General features: G+C 38.1%; 1 protein-coding gene and 1 non-coding gene across 5 annotated transcripts in view; one reads left to right on the top strand and one right to left on the bottom strand.

Annotated features, from left to right (window-relative positions):
* SNF4Agamma (SNF4/AMP-activated protein kinase gamma subunit) overlaps positions 1-19,882 on the top strand; it is a 426,140-nt gene that overhangs the window by 131,235 nt on the left and 275,023 nt on the right. Inside the window, exon 1 of one of the 4 annotated variants that reach the window (XM_071595649.1) lies at positions 17,198-17,377. The exons of the other annotated variants lie outside the window; for them this stretch is intronic. Coding sequence (XP_071451750.1) covers positions 17,213-17,377 — 165 coding nt within the window. The 5' untranslated portion in view covers positions 17,198-17,212. Of the gene's footprint in view, positions 1-17,197; positions 17,378-19,882 lie in introns of those variants that run through there. 4 annotated transcript variants of the gene reach the window in all.
* On the bottom strand, positions 5,130-5,202 carry TRNAR-UCG (transfer RNA arginine (anticodon UCG)). Its single transcript has one exon. It is a non-coding gene; the product is annotated as a tRNA-Arg (tRNA).

Genomic DNA, 19,882 nt, shown 5'->3' with positions numbered 1-19,882 from the left:
GAGAATGTTAGCCAAGAGACGAAGTGGGGGGAGTGGAGGATAGGCATATAGGATGGAATGAAAGGAGGTAGAATGTTTGCGGAGTTGAAGATCAGTTTAATGTATTCTGGTGTGACAGTGTGTCTTATTAGACGAGGGTATGAATTGTAGTTGTCTTAAGTTTGTTTCCATTTAAAAACTACCTTAAACGGTAGACTATCAATTAATGAATAAGTGTTAGAATTAATATGAGTGAAATTAGACGAACATTTTAAATTTAACTGAGCTTTATAAATTTTCCATCGTGGATTAAGATGCTATACAGTTTGCTGCCGTTTTCTATTGGAAAGGGGGGAAATGTTAAGTAAAAATATAAGTATTATAAAGTATATATTCGGTTCTACAATTTTCCATTTAAAGAAGAAACTTTGGTATCATAGTATCAAATAATTTTAAACGTAAGTTATTTGGACAAAGTTGTCCGAACATACTGCGGGTGTGTTCACCGTCGGGTGCCCACTATTTCTGGGATCAAGCGAATGAAATCATCGTCATCTACCCTGAATTAACTAATGAAGTTGATTTGCTCGAGGAAGACAGCGGGCGAAGCAGACGTGCGGCAGTAATGATTCTCAGATTACTCTCATGCAATACTCGTTATTGAGGGGATGTGTGAGCTCTTTGAAAATGCAGCGCAATTCAGAAGGACAGAAAAGAGTCTTCTCTCTCCATCAAGAATTCAGCTCTCCCTTTGGTTAGCTCTTGAGAATGCTCAGATTGATCACCTCCGCCGACCCTAATGAGACCTTCTCCGTTTCCGTCTCCCCGGAGACCAGTGCGACATAAATCTCCTCCGCAATCTCGTTTGTGGGATTCGACCCACACTCTCTCCTGGATTCTAGCCTCGATAGTGACAGCCGGCATTTAATGGTATTGGCCTCGGCCAGCCACAAGAGGCTTGGAAGATGAGCTTAACTTCTTCACAAGAATGTCGGAGTTGAGAGAACCTTCTACGGTTTTTTTTTATTTTGTAACTACTACGATTACAGTAATTCGAAAGTGTACTTTCTGGTAGGTAAGGATAGAGCTCACCTTATGCTCTAATATGAAATTATTTACTCATAAAGCGTATATACCCATTCCCTTGTTCACCTGTCCTTTTTCCACACCATTTTTGAATGCAAAATATCATACTTTGATAATTTTTGGCTGGAAGTGCAAGGGCCGGACTTGAATCCGCCAATGGGTGAATACTTATCCAATTATGATTCCACGTAATTTTTTCAGATTTACGTTTCGCTTTTTTTATCAATCACATTTTCCGAGATATGCTCCCATCTAAAATATTTTCCATGGGCATTAACTATTATTTTTGCTGCGGTTTCCATCTGCAGAATTGGATGTCAGGCAGCCGTGCTAGCGGTAGTCAATCGCTCAATAACGTAGAAATTACAATGTATGATTTTGCCCAGAGTATTTAAAGGAGTAGAAGTTTTCTATACTCAAGTACAATATGATACGCTGGCCTTGTTATTTCGTAGGGTGAGGCATATGGCTGTTAGGTCGCAGTTTTGAAACCCGTCACGAGAATTGATATTTTGTTCGTCAAAGGAAAGAAACTTAGCTTAGATTGTGCCTCCTCAATTTACCATTTATTCTAATTAGGAAATGTAGTGTTACTGCTTGGACGTACGGCTGTACTTTGATCTGGCTGTAAAATGTCCTTTGGAAGCTGAGTAAGATCGGAGCATATGGCAAGTCCATTGTGGGGAAATGAACTTAGTCAAATAAAATGTAGATTGCCCTTTGATAAAATTTTACTAAGTAGTAGTAGTATTTAGGGGAGGCGATCGACCGCTTAGGTAATTTCCAATGATGGAAAGGATGAAGGAAAAGATGAAAGGGGGAGAGAAACCCGGCGCCGGCATTAGCTTACTCTTTAACGAATGGCGCCAAGGAGTCCTCAGCTTGACGTTCCATGCGATGGACGGCGTTCTCACTCATAGCATGTCAAATAGGGATCGGGAAACCTCTGAAATATATCTGCCACCTCCGGGATTCGAACCCCGGCCCTCAGTGTGGGAAGCCAGTACGATAGCTACCGCACCATCCCGTTCTCCATATTTTATTATCGTGAAGGAGATGCAAGTATAGTAATATTATCGTACAGTAATTTTGGCGTAATTAATATAAGGTGCATCATCCTAAAAGCTTCCTTGCCTTAAAACAGCATTCTTATGTTGTCACTACATCAATCTAAACACTCAGTGAAATGTATTCTATCATTAAAATAGGGTCACTTTATATTATTACTTTATTTCCTGCGAGTCTTTTTTATAACCGAAGTGTCATTTTAAAGATGCAGTATTTTTACATTCTCTCTTATAAGACATTTACCATAAGTCTCTATCTTTGAATAACCCTCAAAGTAACTTTATTAGACTTCAATTTGTAGTGGTATTAGAAATTAGAGCCATCTGAATGTGAGATTAGCGGCATTGGATAGCCGAAATGGAGGGCTTTGGCCAACTATTCTTAAGATTGAATGACCTGTGACGGCATTGTTCCGACTTAATTTTCAAAAGAAGTACCTGGTTTTACCTCTTTTAAAATGTCTATCCAGTGGAGCTCAAATATGTTGCATAACGCGGGAGAGCATTGTTAATATTTGACAAATGGGATATACTGCAGTGATACTTTTATTAAATATCAGGAACAATCAATCATATGGGTGTACCTAAATACTCTTCTACTCCTGCTCTCAAATCCATAGATTTGAATCGATTAAAGGTTAAGCTGGTAGTTATAAACATTACTAGACAAGGACATTGTTTTAAGGTATTATTCTATGATTAGAGATATATTTTTGTTCCACTTCCTGCTTTCAAACGTAATTATATTGGCTGCGCTGAAAAAACGTAAATTAACAGGAGATTTCCGTAGCCGTTTCTGATTCTCATTGGTAGAAATAGGAATTAAATTAATATATTAGGAAGGCTGAAAAGTGTAGCTTTGTACTCAGTTCTTTGATTTATTCAGGAAAAAGAGCGTATCCATAAAATGACGTACGTCCAACAGTGTGATCGTATTGTATTCTAAGCAACCACAATCTTTTATTTAAAACCCAAGTGGATGTTTTAGAGGAAATTCCTACTTTTCAACCTTTCCAAGCCTATTTAATTAGTCAATGGCTTTTCAGGCATTCTTGACATTCATGATTCCCGAGCCGAAATCTATCGTGAATTCCACAGAATTTATTTTTGAATACAATCATTATCGCTATTAATGGTGATAAGTCTTCCTTCCGAGAAGAGCTCGAAACAAGAAAAAGGTCAAAGTCGGCAGTAGTTTTCTTTGTGAAATGCTTCCTTTCCAATATTTGCGTGGTTGCATATAAAACCCGAAATATGTTCATGTTTATTTCTTTGATGAATTCTATAATTAAACTTTTTGGATTAATTTCCCTATTGCATCTAATCTCATATTATGTACATGTAATGGGTAAAACATAAAAATTATATTCAATGATTGAGTGCTATATTTTGATTGTTCATTTTTCATCATTTTGATTTTGCACTCATAAATGCTTTATGCGGACCCTGTATTCGAGCATTAGTTACTTATTTCTTAAGTTTCTTTCTTTCGAAAAGTCGTATCGTCGATATTATGAGATTTTACGGCTTATTGCAGTGAATACATTTACCGTTAATTTCATCCTACTACATACGTATTCGTATTATACCCATATCATAATGGCAAGAATTTTCTCTATGCATGTACTACTAACTATTGCGTTTCTTCAGCGCTTCTTTTTGTACTTAATGGGCACTACTTAGCCTATTAGCTTTAATGTCTCCTCGAAGTACGTGTATGCTTTCTATTCTTTAATCTCGTTACGGCATAATACAGACCCATCTGCATGTCGACTCAATGATTATTATTATGTCAAAGATGTCATGTAAAGAAATGGCGATAGATTAAGGGGAGGGTCGTTAAACCATATCATGCCTACAATAAGATTCGGAAAGAGCCCTCCATAACAAAGTTTTGCTTATGCGGGCCGGAATCGGGATTAATTGGCTGTGAAGGGTGGACAAGAGTTAAAGGAGATAAAATGCGGATGGAGAGTTAGAAGGTGTAATTTGAATATAATTAAAAATAAGAATACTTGGAATAATTCGATTAAATTATAATTGAGGAGAATATGAAATCAGTGGAGAATAGGCGGGAAGATATTGAAAAACGGATGACAAGTGTGACAGAAGTTTTAATCGAACAAATAGATAGAAATAATAAAGTAGAAAGGAAGACAGAATTTGCGAATGGAACCAACAATATTCTCGGTAGGTAAGAAGAATAATCGAAAGAATTAAATAATTAAGAAAGTAGGTTACATCGAAAGGCGTGGGTCGGCTGTGGGTTAGACAATGGTAGATAGGTGTGGGAGTTTGAAGAGATTTTTTGCTGCCTACGTAGTAGTTGGGCCGATTTCTTTCTTCTTTGGCCGAGTCTATTTTTATCCCCATCTTGAGTATATGCACATTTTTGTAATGCGAGAGCTATGCAAGCGGAAAAGTAGAATCAAGAATTTTGGCAAAATTTTGATTAGGGAAATGACTTCTTGGGAGAAGACCATTGTGGTTTTAGGGAAAAGAGTGGTACTCCCATGTGACTATTTCAGTAATAAGATCAACTATAGAAAAAGAAGTGTATAAAGCACAAATTCCTTTTTTGTCTCGCGCAGTATCAGAGGATGTTCTTCCTATTCATTAGAAAAAAATTAATGAAAGTAGGCAGAATATCGGAGTGAACTAGATTCACAGATATATTATATTCGAAAAGAGGCGTTCTCTCCTATGCATGAATCATACTGCTTAAGCAAAAATGAATCAAGATGGAGCAGTGATAATTAGGCGAGGAAACAGTTAAACTGCTGACTGTAATCAACCTTGCTTTTTAATCTCTCAATAGAGAGGTAAGGGTCCAATGTGAACACATAAGGGTAGTTTGAAAAGAAATTATTTAGCGTATAATTTTGGAGGCGGGATGACACCTTTAGAGGACGAAAGGTGAAGCCCACTTAGGTGGGAATCCAACCCAAGATATATGAGTTGACAGGCAAGATGCGGGAAATGGAACTGGCAAAAAATCGACCCCGGCAGGATTTGAACCTGCAATCTTCGGATCCGAAGTCCGACGCCTTATCCGTTGGGCCACGAGGCCTTGAATTCAATTTTGAAAATATGCAGTTCTTCACTCAATCTTATTAAACCTGATGAAATAAGCTGTAAGGCGATCGATTGCAGTTAATGGTGAACGTAAATGTAGTAAATGAAAAAAATGATTAGTCGTAGAATGGAGGTAAACCTCTAGAAATCGAAATTATTGAGATGCTCAAGAAGTGGAAAGGTTAAATTGTATACTGTTTCTACATGGGGGCACAAATTGGAAAATTTTAGACGAAGTAGGCATGATGATTCATAAGAATTGAGTAGGAGTCGAAGATACCATTTTAAATTGATAGAATTATTACTATTTTCACAAGTTGAGATTTCGATGAAATATTGGCCCAGACTTCACATAAATGCTGCTTCATTACTTATAAATAGAATTTCTGAATGTCAGATTAGCTCAAATGGAACGTTTATGAAATACCAGCATGGTGGAGAATACCACAAGTAGCCTCAGGGTTTAAAAATAAAGCGTAAGAAAATGAAGTGAAGAAGATGGACAACTAGTTGAACATTCAGGCATGATGACTTTGAGAAGAATATATTGAAAGCGGCAGCGCATACAAAAATATTTTTTTGAGGATTTAAACGAGTGGTGGTTAGGGAAAAGGCAATCATGACAGCATAATATAATTGGATATTATTAGGAGTTGAAAGGACATATTTTAGGGCAAAAGGCTGATTTTTCAATTGCAAATTTAAATAGATCATGAATTGTACTGGGTAATCTAGAGATTTATCAGTAAACTGCTATAATCACCTCGCTGCTTCAAATTTATTTTAGACGTAGGGAAAGTACTTTGTTGCACATTAAACATTTAAAATAAAAGGTATACCTTGTCACTGCAAATTTAAAAATTCATATAATTTTATTGTTTGCACTCATGTTCAGATTCCCTTCCTCTGTTTCGAACATTTCTTAAATCAAATCCTTAATTCTATGTCAGAACCCTCCCAGCTAGACAATTCCCAAAGATTTTTTTTCAAATTATATTGACATAGAAGCTGTAATCCAAATACTATTTACCACATGCCTATGTGCGGTCTTGAAGGGTCTAATATAGATGTACATTAATGTTGACCTTATAAATTTAAGGTGATTTTTACTTATGGGTTGAACAAAAAGAAATCAATATCCAGTTCCTCGGTAAAATCGCGTTTAAAATTATACTTATAAAAAAATGTTTGGATCAAAGGCCTTCCGATTGCAGACTTATGTTTTCGGTATTATTCAGTTATGTCGACGTTCTTTTCGTTTCCCCCATGAAGCGAAGACATGCATACCATTATTCTTTCCATGTGCAATTTAGAGCACTGTGACTCTCCACGATGATTTCAGCGAAAAATTCTGAGAATTCAAGCTATCTCGTGTAGTCAGGTTCCCTATGGCTCTACGAGGATATAAATTACCGGCTAAGTTTTTAACGGTTAGGTTATCCCAAGTAAGAGAATAGGATCACAAGTGCAGAATGTGACCACTACACTGTTTTTGCAGCAAGTGTGTGACTGTAGCATTAAGAGATATAGTTGCTCTCTGTTATCGTAAGTAAGCATCACTAGCTTGGCTATTTCTACCAACGTCATTCATAGCAGTGAGCTGGTGATTTTTTTGATGCAGTACTCCTTTTTAATCATGATAAGTTCTTTGGATGAAGAGGGGCTTGTTGTAGAGTAGGATATTGCGTTGTGTGTTGTTAGGATACACAAGCTCATTACTTAGTAGTTATGTTAATTCAAAACCTACCTTAACCGGTAGATTACCTATGGCAATAATCTTCAGGAAAAATTATGAATTTTTTTTTAATCTAAAAGACGTTAGCAAACAATCGACAGGCAAAAACTCAACGCTAATCTGTTTTTTTAGGAAATTCTTCATACCGGCATATGCAGCCTCATTTTGGCACCTTGAAAGCACGGACTCATCAATTCAACTGTAGTCGAACTTCCGGCCTTCGCTATAGTTGTCTAGAATTTTTTGTTCTTGGTGAGCGGCCACAAAAAAAATAAGGCCCTCATTTCCGGGAACGCTCCCCAGGGATCTCTCCGGGATGTGCTCGTTTGTTGACTGTGATCGATGGATCATCCCGGCAATCAAATATCGGTGTCATCCTATTATTTTTATTTTGTGGCTTTAGCGTGTCCATTCTAAATGGCGTGAGGATAGCATCGGACCTGAGGATAGCACTTTATTTCCCAGTCTTACAAAAAGTGACGGCAGAGTCAGCTAAAGTCCAGTAGTTTTTGTGCGATTTTCAGCGTAATATTTAGCGGCTAGTTCCTGCCTGTCCCTGATATTTAGTTTCATGACGCGTCTTCTTTCCCACAACCTACCAAACGTTCGTACTTCTAGATCCGACTCTTTTCTCTCCCATGCCATTACTTGTCTTTTCCGCTGAGGTAAGTGCGTTGGGGGGCTTCTTCTTACGTAATATTTATTATTTAGCATGACCTTTTACCTTGACGCTTATGTTACACAAAGCAATTCATGGTAAACATTAACTACAAGGTTCCAAAACTAAAGGCCGATTTACGATATTTTTATTTCAGTACTGGATTCAGGATATTTAAATTCGTATAAAAGTGGAAATTTTGTTCGATAAATGAGTTGCATTCGATATTCGGTACTGAAAAGATAATAATTACGATGCATATTTTCTGACCGAAGGGGAGGTTTTAGGTATGGTGGTGGTGGAAAAGGGATTGCTTGTAGAAGTCATGAGGAGACCGAAAAGATGGATGCAAAGCATGTTGGTTGGCAATAGGCTATTGAAGACATGATAGAGGGAAGAAGAAGATATGATAGAGAGGGGACTATTAGGCAAACGAGGAAAGGGCAGGAATATGATAGGGATGTTGGACGGGATGAAGGGAGGATTGAAGTATACGTAAATGAAGAGGGAATTTGTTGTGGAGTGGGATGTTGGGTAGTGTCTTGTTAGGAGAGACAAAAGAAATATTTAATTGTGTACGTCCAAAACCTACCTTAACCTGTAGATTACCTATAATGCATATTTTATATCTGATGCTAGAATTTAGCTACCAGATTAGATGAGCTGGGGTGTTTCAAGAGACTAACTGTGAGCCTCTGGAGCACATAATTTTTTTGTAGGAAGCCAGTTTTCGTGATCTGTCGTTGAAAATTTGCTCTTGGCGAAGAAGCCACGTGAATATTGAAATATTTCATAATTTACTATCGTAGTTCATTCGCGTATAGCTTCTACAACTGCAAATGTCTTAACTCAACTGTTCATTCCGCAGCCTCGCAAAACACCAGTACCGTTAAACGTACTTAAACGTTATCCTTCGAATCCAATTCCTTGCCCAGATTTCCTTTTTTTGTCTTGGTTAGTGTAAACGTTTGTCCACTACCATTGCTTCTAATACCACAGCCGTTTTCTCTTCAGAACTGTGGATGGAATCTGGCATGAAATAATTCTCGAAATTAAAAAGCGTAAGCACCTGCCCCGACCGGAAATACAAAAGCGTGTGCGCGTGCGCAAAAATCGAAAGTCGTGAGGAGAGTTTCGTGTAAAAAGGTTCATTTTTCACTTTCCAACTTCGCATCCTATATTGAACATCCTGATTCCAGTACTGATAACTGTAATAAGTCTCTTTGAAAACGGCCTTAATGGTAGTAATTTCATATTGTTTTGATCTATACAATCTTGTATATCCGAACGAACATTGGGGGAAAGGTTATATTGATTAAGGCAGTTCTCATGGCGTGCCGCTACTGTTTGTCCACCACTCTTGCTCCCTTAAGTATTCATCGAGTTCAAGCGACATCGTTCGGGGAAAAACATGCCCATGAAAATGACGTCATAGGTTCCCAAGTACAGTTGAAAGAGGAATTATCAGCAATCACTTTACTTTTAACGTAAGCAGAATCATAAAAATAAGTGCGCACCTCTGTTTAATTGTTTTCCAAAAATGATAATCCCTGGTGTGACATCCAGTGATTATAATATTAATTTACGTTTCATGACTGCGTACATAAGATTCCTCAGCATGTAGATGTGGACATTTATATTCCCACATCAATGATCAGTTGTGATAAATCAAAATGATCCTTTGTCGGTAAATTTTCGGCACTGAAAAATTTTAAGACTTCCATTTCTTATGTAGCAATTGCACTTTAATCGTTATTATTTATCCGTGAAGTGTATTACTGCTTAAGAGTGGTTCTTGTAGGAAACGCATGACATTTTTTGCGGTCAAGGAAGCTTCAATCAATAGAACAGCTTCTTCAGATAGGAATGCTTGATTACGGGGTTAGTATTATCGGGAGGTTCAAGGAAATTCCGTCCGCATTATTACACGGGTATCTCTTACTTTATGCCGCATCAAAAGAAAATTATGGGAAAGTAAATATTTGTTCACTATTTATTGGTCCTATTTTTCACGTGGATGTCGCCGATCCAGTTTCCATTATTTTCAGAAACAGAATTTCGTATTCCGGTATATCCTCTTCCAACAATGATTCACACTCTACTAGTTTAGTGCAGCGTAAGAAAGCTGCCGTGGTTCTAGGTATAACGGTGAAGTGATTTGATGGGCGCAATTTAATCTGAACCAGTTTCTTAACTTGTGTTCCTCAATATCGCAAATTACGTTTGTTTATTCCCGGAATATTATAACTAACTATCAAAGCGCTTGTTTTAATTTACGATTATTGTGGGCTACGCATGGTAACATGGTTATTAAAATGAGAAAAAAAGCATTTGGCTCTGTATTTGTATTTTTTCAATCACTTCTGCGATATAAAGGGTTGCTACTTAGCAAAATAAAGATTAAGAAATACTCGCATGTGACGGGATCAAGGTCTTTCATAGAAAGCGCGCGGGTTATCATTGTTTACGCGATGGATAACGAAAGTTGTATCATTGTTCTCCAAATTTCGTCATACGAAACCCAATGTAATGCGATTCCTGGCACTGCAAGGAATTCTAGGAGGTCCGTAATTACTAACTATAATTCAGACGAAATTCGTATTATGGATTGCGATGGTGGTTACGCACCAAAATATCAATTTCGCGAATTTGAACGACTGAACTCCTAAAAGTCGTTAACATTAACGAATTCAATTTGTAACAAAATATACCTTGAAGAAATGTGTACAAATAATGGAATTAGGGTCGTAAGAGAATCATTTGATGCAGCATGTGTGTAGACGGTTTATGTCTCCACCAGAGGGTCTTCATACTTTAGAAACTGAGATACACATTAGAAATAAACGTCATCTTTCTAGGAAATATTAAAGGTGTTACACCAGGGAATAATTTGCCTGAGGCCTGATGAGCCGAGAAACTTATAATAGTCTCATGCAAGTACAAATGTTCCTAATGGCTCATATTAAGCATAGGCACATAAATGTTTATTTTGCAATGAACAAGAAAAATCATGCCGTTGAATGAGGAATATGATTCATCGGAAGTTTTTGGAGGAATGTAGAAATAAACTGCACCTTTCCCTAATTTCCATTGAACATGTAAACCTAATTTATATTCTATTGGGTGCATGCAAGGCAAAAATAGACGAAATGCAATGCAGTGCATGAATTCAAGGAATTGATAGATAAAAACATTTTATTTATAACCTTGTTAATGTGAATTGAAGATCGTATGCGTTTGAGCACTCTGTAATCATGTTTGGTTCTAAATAGATAAAATAATGAATTGCCAAGTAATTGATATTGACTTTGGGACAAGTAACTGGGAAAAGTATTTGTAAAAATGTACGTAATTAAAGCATGAACTCTAGCCATCTTGAACCGTCCAATATAGAAGCCCGTCTCGTTCATTCTCGTTTCATTACATTTTTGGCTTGGCAACCGAAAATAATTTACAATTCTGCCGTGGATGAAGGATGAGAAATAACCTCTCTTCAACCAACGCCAGCACAGAGCAGGTGAGCGAAAAAAGTGAGTAAATCTAAAGTCAACGACCTTTTAGAACTTCTATTGGGCATTGAGCATACAATGACAGGAAATAACCTCATTTAAAGTGGCATTTTCTGTATTTAAGTAAAACAAAAAGAAGGTTTCCAATTTGTTGCGTAGATATTAATCTACTCAGATGAAACACAGTGCGACACGCTTAGTGTGGTCTAGTAACTTCTGCAAGGACAAACACTACGCGCAGAATCCTACGGCTTTCGAAGTAGAGCATCGCAACTCTAAGTTTATTCAGGATAGCAAATGTGTGAATTTTGAAACTCTATATAAATCTGCAATTTAGTATTTTGTATCGAACACTCTTATCGCGTCTCGTATCACAGTTTATATCTGGTCCAATGACATTTCGCAATATTTTATGATATGCCGAGTTACCCTACACCTCGTAGTTTCGAAGGACATTTGGAAATTATCCTTGTATAGTCTATAATGCCTGGTTTATCTTTGTAGGATTTCTTGGTTGTAAATAAAATATACTTAGAAACTTTCCACACAGTTATACACATGTATATTGCCCACCGTGGTTTCATCGTTTGCACGTAATTAGATACATTTCAGATTACGTAAAAAACGTCGAAACTCCGGTTTACGGTATATTGATATGTGGAAAAATTGGTAATATCTTTTATTTGCGAAACTCATGCACGATATTACTCGATGCATGTTTTTCCTTCGTCAGCTTTTATTTTTCTGAAATATATACGGTTGATTTAAAATGGATCATGCCTGCGTGCTGTGTGGGAGCAGGCTACAAGGGCATAAGGCTTGCTTTTGCTTGCTTGCCAATGCTTTTATTTCAGCTCTGACAGAATCAAAGTACCCGAAGAGCAATTAATGAACGCGATAATGAATCAGAGATTGGGAGGGTAAGAAAGACAAGGTTTTCTATTATCATCACATCTAGTTATAACTTATAGATTGAAGAAGCTATAGTGAAGATGAATGAGAAAACAATAATTAGTATTAATTTAAAAGATATTGAAAATAAGATACGCTGCATTGGGTTTGCAGACTATACTTGCACTCTTGCCGAATCGGATAGAGTGATGAATAGGATGCTCAAAATCTTGTTCACAGCTATGGAAAATTGGATTTTTAATATAATTTTGAAAACAGCCGAAGCTATGGTAGTTTCGAAAAACAAGAAAGAACCCCCGAAAAGTCAATTAGAATGATACTCTTATTTGGGGAGCGTAATTATAAGAGATAATAGTTGCACCTCTGCAGTAAAAAGAAGGATGTCTGTGGCAAAGAAGGTATACGAAAGTGAAGGCAAAGTTTCTGGAAACGAACACATGAACTAGGGAATTTAAATATCCTTCAAATTGCAAAACATTTCTTCCGAGTATGTAGTTAGGTGAAAGTGAAACGCAAACAATAGAATAGATGGAAAAGTTTAATTTAGAATAAATGGATAATTTGGATTTAGAGAAGGATGGCACAAGAAAGCTTGGTACATAAGAAGAGCAACATAGAAGTTATAAGGATAGTTAAAGAGGATAGGCATTTGATAAGAGAATTGGTGAAATGGAAAATTAAATTTATTGGGCATGTTCTGTATCATGACAACTTTCCAATGAATAAAATGAATTTGAAGGAAAAGTACTTGGACGAAAAAGAAGTGGAAGACCATAAAAGAAATTTCTGGGCGATCTTGAAAGCATTTTGGGCGTTAAAACATTAGAATTAAGAATTGAAAAGAATAATAATAGGGAGAGAGACATGCGGCTGCAACGACGAGGCTTGGTAAGTAGTAAATGAAGATTTCCAATACTTAATAATAACATATGCATCGCAAAGAGTTGTATCGAATTTTTTGATGGCTTAAGGTGTATGTTGATCATGATTATCGCATTTGCAGTAAAGTCAGTGCATCCCTATTTAACCATAAAAGGAAAGAAGTTAGTTTGCAAAGTTTAGATTTAATTGTACCGAGAATGTGAGAGTCATCCAGATCCTCATTACGTTGGTCTGATAAAGTAGGTGTAATGATAATCCTCTGCCAGAGAAACAAATTTACTAATTTTCGTAATCATTGCTGGCTGAGCCAAATAGACAGAAATAAACCTTGCGTTTGGCAGATAAACTGAAAATAACCGAGTAAGTTCAGAAGTTTAGTTTTATAAGCGCTGTAATTTTTAATGTCCCAGTACCCATATATTTCTTTGCTGGCTTATTTTTTTTATTTCTAGTATTTTTCCTGGCATTATACTTCTTTTTCTTTGTTTCCTGTGGCTGTTCACTCATTTCTTTTACCACGGGATTACGCACGCAAACACCTGGCAACCTGCAGTCATTAATTTATTACAAGATCTAAAAATACACGTATGTGCAACAGCAAACAAGAGGGCGCAATTTGTTGTCATTTGTTCATGTGTAAACGATTCATACGAAGTAACATCTAACATCTTCATCGTCAATAAATTGTATTGTGTTTACGTCGACGACGTTTTTTAAGAACTTAAATAAGGATCTTTCGTCATTAATGAATATCTGGCTACCAAGCTACCCGTATATTTGAGTTGGGTAAGAATTTAAGCCCCCTTTCAAAATTCAAAGAATAGTGCCAAAGAGTTTCATTCATGAAATATTATATTATTGTGGTGGTAGAGAGCTCCTGGGATAAATATGGTCCATTAATTTCGTAATAACGTAAATAGATGATATTTCACCTTCATTACAATTAATCGCGGCTGTATACGTCCTAATTAAGGAATCCATTTATTTATTAAAATTAATAATGATATTTATATGTTTCTATAACTGTATGCTTTCTAGAAGCATGGTGCCTAAGCAAAGCTTTTAAATGGTTCTCTTGTCGAAATACGTTGTTCCATAGTTACTTTTGTAAGCCTTTGTTAATATTAAATGACCTTCTTAGGTCGTTTTTCGTTTATAAAAAACAACCTGGTTATTTATTCGTGGTGATAGGCTTGTGAGCCCATCATTGGGGTATGACCGAAGGGTCCCGACTTCAAATCCTAATGATGCCTTTGGGCACGCCCGGCTAAGCTCTGGTTGAGTGATTCCCTGGGTACTGAAATTTCCTGAAAAACTGCAGGCGGTACAAGGAAATAAACTGGCGTGATTTGTTAGCCTTTGATGTTAACCTTAATGCGTGATTCAAACTTCGCCATGGTTGGTGCAAGGTGATTCTAACCTTTCAAACTGGCATGCTGTATGGTTACTGTTGTGGTGGTTATGGCCTTATTATAAATACAGTTGCTTGTGTGTTCATCCATAGAGGTTTAGGAAGTTGATAGGATATAAACATAAGTACATTTTAGGTATTGTATCAACTGGATTCCTTCGAGTGCATAATAATAGTTAATTATCTTTCGCTACAAAACATGTAGATTAGAGAAATTTCATGAGTTTACGGTGCTGAGTACACGATGAACACCCTTGGTTATGTTCTCTTCCTTGTCGGGATTTGATGGAGACTTAGATCGTGGCGTAATGGTAAACCAACGATAAATAAGTTGAAAAAATATTTCGTGTGAATGTCAATCCGCAGTTGTGTGGGTTTACCAGCATAAATTTAAGGAGTGACTCCCGGTTTATTGAATAAAAACATAACACCGAAATTATGTGTGCCATCATCTTTGAATTCTGTACTGAATCGATGGTAAGGACAATCTTATAGACTATTATTATCGCCAAAGATGAACAGTATATCCTTCCATTTTTGCTTGCTATCACGCACTGATATTGGATTTGTATGTCTTGTCATCGAATCATTTCTCGTATACTTTTATTATTGGCAGGAAACTATTTCCGAGTACGGAAGGTGAGATAACTTTCTTTTTTAGAATATTTATACCCTGTCGGACTTAACTATCACAGTCAAAGAATTTACATTACTGAAGTTTTAATATCAAGTTGTGTTTTCATTAGAAAAAATTGATTAGAAGTCCTAAAATCTCCGATTTTCCTGACGCTATCAAATATGGTTCGTACTAAGATTGCATTAAATTTTAACAGTAACCAGTGTGAAGTTAATGCAAATGCCTTAAACTTAGTCATCATTGAAATAACAACAATATTTCTAACTCAAGGTAGTTGCAATTTGAAATTACTCCTGCTAAAAAGACCACCGTTCTCTAAGTTTAACTAGTGAACTGGTCGGATTTATCCTTCGATACTGGATTGAGTTACGTTATTCATTGCCATCGAATTTGTAAATATGTGATTCATGACCTGATACCGGCCAAATGTGAGAAGTTTCCTTGGTGACAAGAAATGTTTGCGCATTTGAGTCCGAGTCGTTAAAGATTCTTTACGAGACTCACTAAAACGCTTTCGATCTTGGGCTGGGAATCATTCGAGAACGGAATATTTGACACATTATTGAACTTTTGTTTACTTAGAATTTAAGATCAGGTGAATTCATAACTGAATTTCAATAAATTTTTCGTAGGCTATATTACAAGTATGATTACCAATTGGATCTCAAATATAAAATACGAGTAATAGGTGTCAGGGTCAACTTATTTCGGAATTTAACTTTTTCCTCTAACCATGCGTATTGGAAATTACTTTAGTAGTTGATTTTTCACTGTGTTAACTGCACCAATAATTTCAGTACAAGTGTAGAGCATATTTTACCTGTCACTCGTTTCACGAGCAAAACCAATCCCTTAATGGATCTTTCACCTCTCTCTGAAACCGGATATCGATATTATATGTGCTAGAAGATGGACTGCATGGATCAGAATAACCATGCTTCTTATAATATTTTGGTCGAAAACGTTCAGGTTATTCCAAGATGACTGAGCGCGGTTGATAAGAGAGTTTCATCCCGACTCTGCGAACTTCCTTTGGATTGGAAGTTAATGTGGCAACCCGGACCCTAACACACTTACTTTTATTTTTGTCACCTCTCCCGATAACTATCAGGAGGTTAGGGTGTGGCGGGAGTGGAAAGGGGATGGGAGATATCAGCCTTTGCACTCACTCTTTGGGGGGCATCCGTCAATACGAGAGCCGGCGATCTCCTCATCCCCCATCCATCCGAGAGGACAGTCTCCGCGCTTTCTCGGTATACACCCTCTCCTTATCCCCCATCCCCACTTCCGTCTTGGGTGGGAAAAAAGGGGAGGGATATGATGGCTTATCGGGATCGTCCTCGTAATATTTATCACTCCCGCGGTAGTGGAGAAAGGAGGGAGTTAAAGGTGTTTTGGGGCAACGGGAGGGGCGTTATTGGGTGGGGTTGAATATGGGAAGGCGATGAAGCTAAAGAGGGAGAGAGGGTGGGGTGATTGGTGTTGGGGCGGTGGGAGGGAGTGTAGGGGTAGATAAGGAAGTGTGAGATTGGTTGAGAGGGCGGGAGAGGAGGGTTGGAGGGTGGGGGGGGAGAGGCGGGAGGGAGAAATGACGGTGGTGAGGTATCGTCGAAGGTCTCAGTCTAAACTCTGGAAGCCATATTAGTCGAAGCGTGTGTTTTGCCGTTTCCAGAGGGTCTGGCCGTGTGTTTTTTCCTCGTGTGGGTGAGAGCGGACACGCTTGCGTATGTGTGAGAGACCGTGTGGGTCTTTGAAGGTGATCCTACACACAGGTCGAAGGGGGTGAAGAAGCGGGGAGGGTGGAACGAGCAACCACATGCTCTCATTTTCCCCTCCCATCTACCAATGTCCGGCCCCTTCCCTCCCTTCCCCCTCAAAAAACCCACCCCTTCCTCCACTAAACTCTTTTTAGGGCTCTCCTAAATTCTTCTCCCCAACCTTTCGACTCCGCCGTCTCCCCACTGGGACACGACAATTCCCTATTTTACTCCCTAGCCTTTCTTTCTTTTTTTGCTTCACTCTCCCTTCTCGCCTCCGTTCGTCACCCCCTCCTGACGTTCTCTTTTTCGTGTGGCGTCACCCTCGCAATCCTTTTCCCTCCCATACAAAATCCTCGGCGACCCCCCAGCTCTTTTTCCCCTCCTTTCTCACAACCTAATTCTTTCGCCTACCTTTCTCTCCTCTCCAACCCACCCCGATCACCCCTTCCTCGCCCGTCAACCCCCGCCACCCCGCAGCGTTGTTTGTTTGATTCGCGCACAATGCTTGGCCCGGAGATGTGGGAGTTGCAGCTCTCCGTCAACAGCATGACGTCGTACGCTTCCGCCTCCTCCGACGACGTGCCTGTGGCTCGTCCCTCGGCCAGGAGGAGGTTTTCCGGCGGGGATTTCGATTTCGGCGCCATCGGACGCAGGTTCAAGCGCAAGGTAATGAAGGCCGAAAAAAGTCGTTAAGGAATCACAAAAAAATCGTCGGCGGAGGAAAAGAAAGTGAAAGTACTGCGAAAATTTAAAAAAAAAACCTCAAGCGGTTTAAACGTGCTGTGTTGTGTGGGAATCTCCAGGCCTCTTTTTGAGGTTGGCTAGAGGATATTGCGCGCATTGTGATGAATTTAGGATCCAGTCAAGAAGGAGGAAGGGGACGGAGGATAACTGACCCGGGACACACTTGGCCGCCGTCTTCCCTGAGGCACGAAGACACACTAAATCCGCCGGCGAACAGCGTACCGAGTTGGCAGTGTTGTCGTAGCGGCAACCGGGATAAAGCCTTAGAATTCCTACACCTTCGGAAATTTAGGCCGTTCGCCTCATACCGAGGGCGTCAATCTCGAAGTGGAGAGTGAAGACGAAAGAAAATGTCCTCCTCCCGTCCCTCTCCTGTTCCTTACATTGCTCTAGTTCTCAGAAATGGAAGTGATCGGTGTTCGTCTAGCGATAGAGGTAATTGTTGGTGATTAAATGCTTGGCTAGTCCAAGGGGTGTACGTTTGGACTGGCAATGGATCCATTTAATGGTTTTAAGGAACACCACCTCCTTGTGAATTCTTTTTGAGATTATTATTAATGATTATGTCTCTTGTCTCGTTTTTCGTCAAATAATTTCACCTTCTTCGCACTCGAACGAAATTTTACATATTGATCTCTTTTCCTTCAGTATGGATTTCAGCGTTCGGTCTTTCTTAATTCATTTTCTTGATGAGTAGAGCTCACGACAGAGCTGATTAATTTTGAACGCTATAATTTGTAACGTCTGGACTGAATATTTTGTCTTCCAATCACGTCTCAAAGTCCCAGTCCTTTATATATTCCTCCTTGTTGGGAGACATGTTTACTATAGATGGATTGATCATCGTGCATTTATTACTTTAATCGGGGTTATTTATAAGAGTAAGATGGTGTACTTGTTTCTACACATCGTAAGAAATCACCACCGAGGCACAGGAAACCGTGCCGTCATTGCATCAATTGCTACCACTCTATTTTTGAGTTTTATTTTTGAGTCTTTGTTTTTTGAAGGAAAGCGTTTTACTCTACTTAATTTTGTTTGAAAGTAAAACTTGCAAAACATTTCTTGTCATTATCCACAAGTATGCTCGATACAATTATATCATCCTACTCTGTATGTCGGGAACCTTCTGCAGGTTGCATACCATTCGTTTGAACCACGTCATGTTAGCGGCATCCTACCGTTTGGGTCAAATCTGTCAGTAATGAGCGATAATCAGCTGAATTCTTCGGTTAACTCTGCTAGTAAATTTGTCTATTTATGATTCTATTAATTTTTCTGTGCTCAATTATAAACATAAGGAGCTCATTGTGGATACAAAAGTCATTTTCTCGATTTTCATACTCTATTCGTATCTAAATCACCCCGATTTCACGGGACATTTTATATGGGATCCATGTTACAAAAATGTACAGTTAGATATGATAACTTTCTCAATGAATGTGAAAACTAAATATAATTTTTCTATTTGAACTCTTACGTCTTACTAAATACGAAGCGTATAATTGAAAGAAGTGTACCTATTAATATTTGTTTCATAGTGGCTAAAGTGGATTTAATGATATCAACAACTCCATATTATAATCCGAATAATAATCCACTCCACCCACGCCTTTGATTCGCTTTGCTAATATTTCTTATTCTTTGTAAGTGTTACATAAAATTATGTTTGCGCCATTTTTAGTTGTGTAATCAATGATTGTTCTTGACTATAGTTGATGCTGAACTATTTTACGTATATTATAACCACCGATCGCTATACCGACCATTTCTCCTGCGTCCCACGTCATCCGCTCAACAGTTCCACCATAATGCATTACTTCAAGGAATTCTAATAAAGTACGATTCTTGAATCACCCGGCGATATCCAACGTTCACATTACATTGTAATTGAGCTGCAGTATTTTGTTTTCTTCGATTAAAATAGCTGTTTCTCGTCTATTCCGACTCGCATTCGCAAGCAGTATATTTCATTCCAGCTGTATCGTAGCCATTAAAATTGATAACATATTTATGAAATGACCCGTTACATAATATTATAATAATATTTCCTCATTAATTGTGCAGATATCGAATTTGTCATAATTAAAAGGTTTAGTATTTTCCTTAAAGAATCATGACTCTGTTTTTCCCTCATGGGATACCTAGCTATCCGGTGCGATTAACTCACTTAGTTAATGAATGAAGAAGTTTATGGAGATGGCCTTCGTTTGGATTGGAAATGACACAGTATTTTTACTTACAATTGTCCGCTAGCGTTCGAGTGATGATCCAATCAAAGCACACGATTTAGATGATTCATAAGTACTGTGTTTTTCAATTAAATTCAATTGTAACCTTCCGTAATAGATAGTGCCGGTGGATACAGATCTGAAATATTTATCGGTTTGGTTCGTGAGAAAACATGAGAATAATGGTGTTCCACCG

Source organism: Hetaerina americana, unplaced genomic scaffold, assembly GCF_022747635.1.
Source record: "Hetaerina americana unplaced genomic scaffold, ioHetAmer1.1.p SCAF_7, whole genome shotgun sequence".
Taxonomy (NCBI): Eukaryota; Metazoa; Arthropoda; class Insecta; order Odonata; family Calopterygidae; genus Hetaerina; species Hetaerina americana.
Note: the sequence above shows the minus strand (reverse complement) of the source record. Positions and strands in the feature narration are given on the sequence as shown.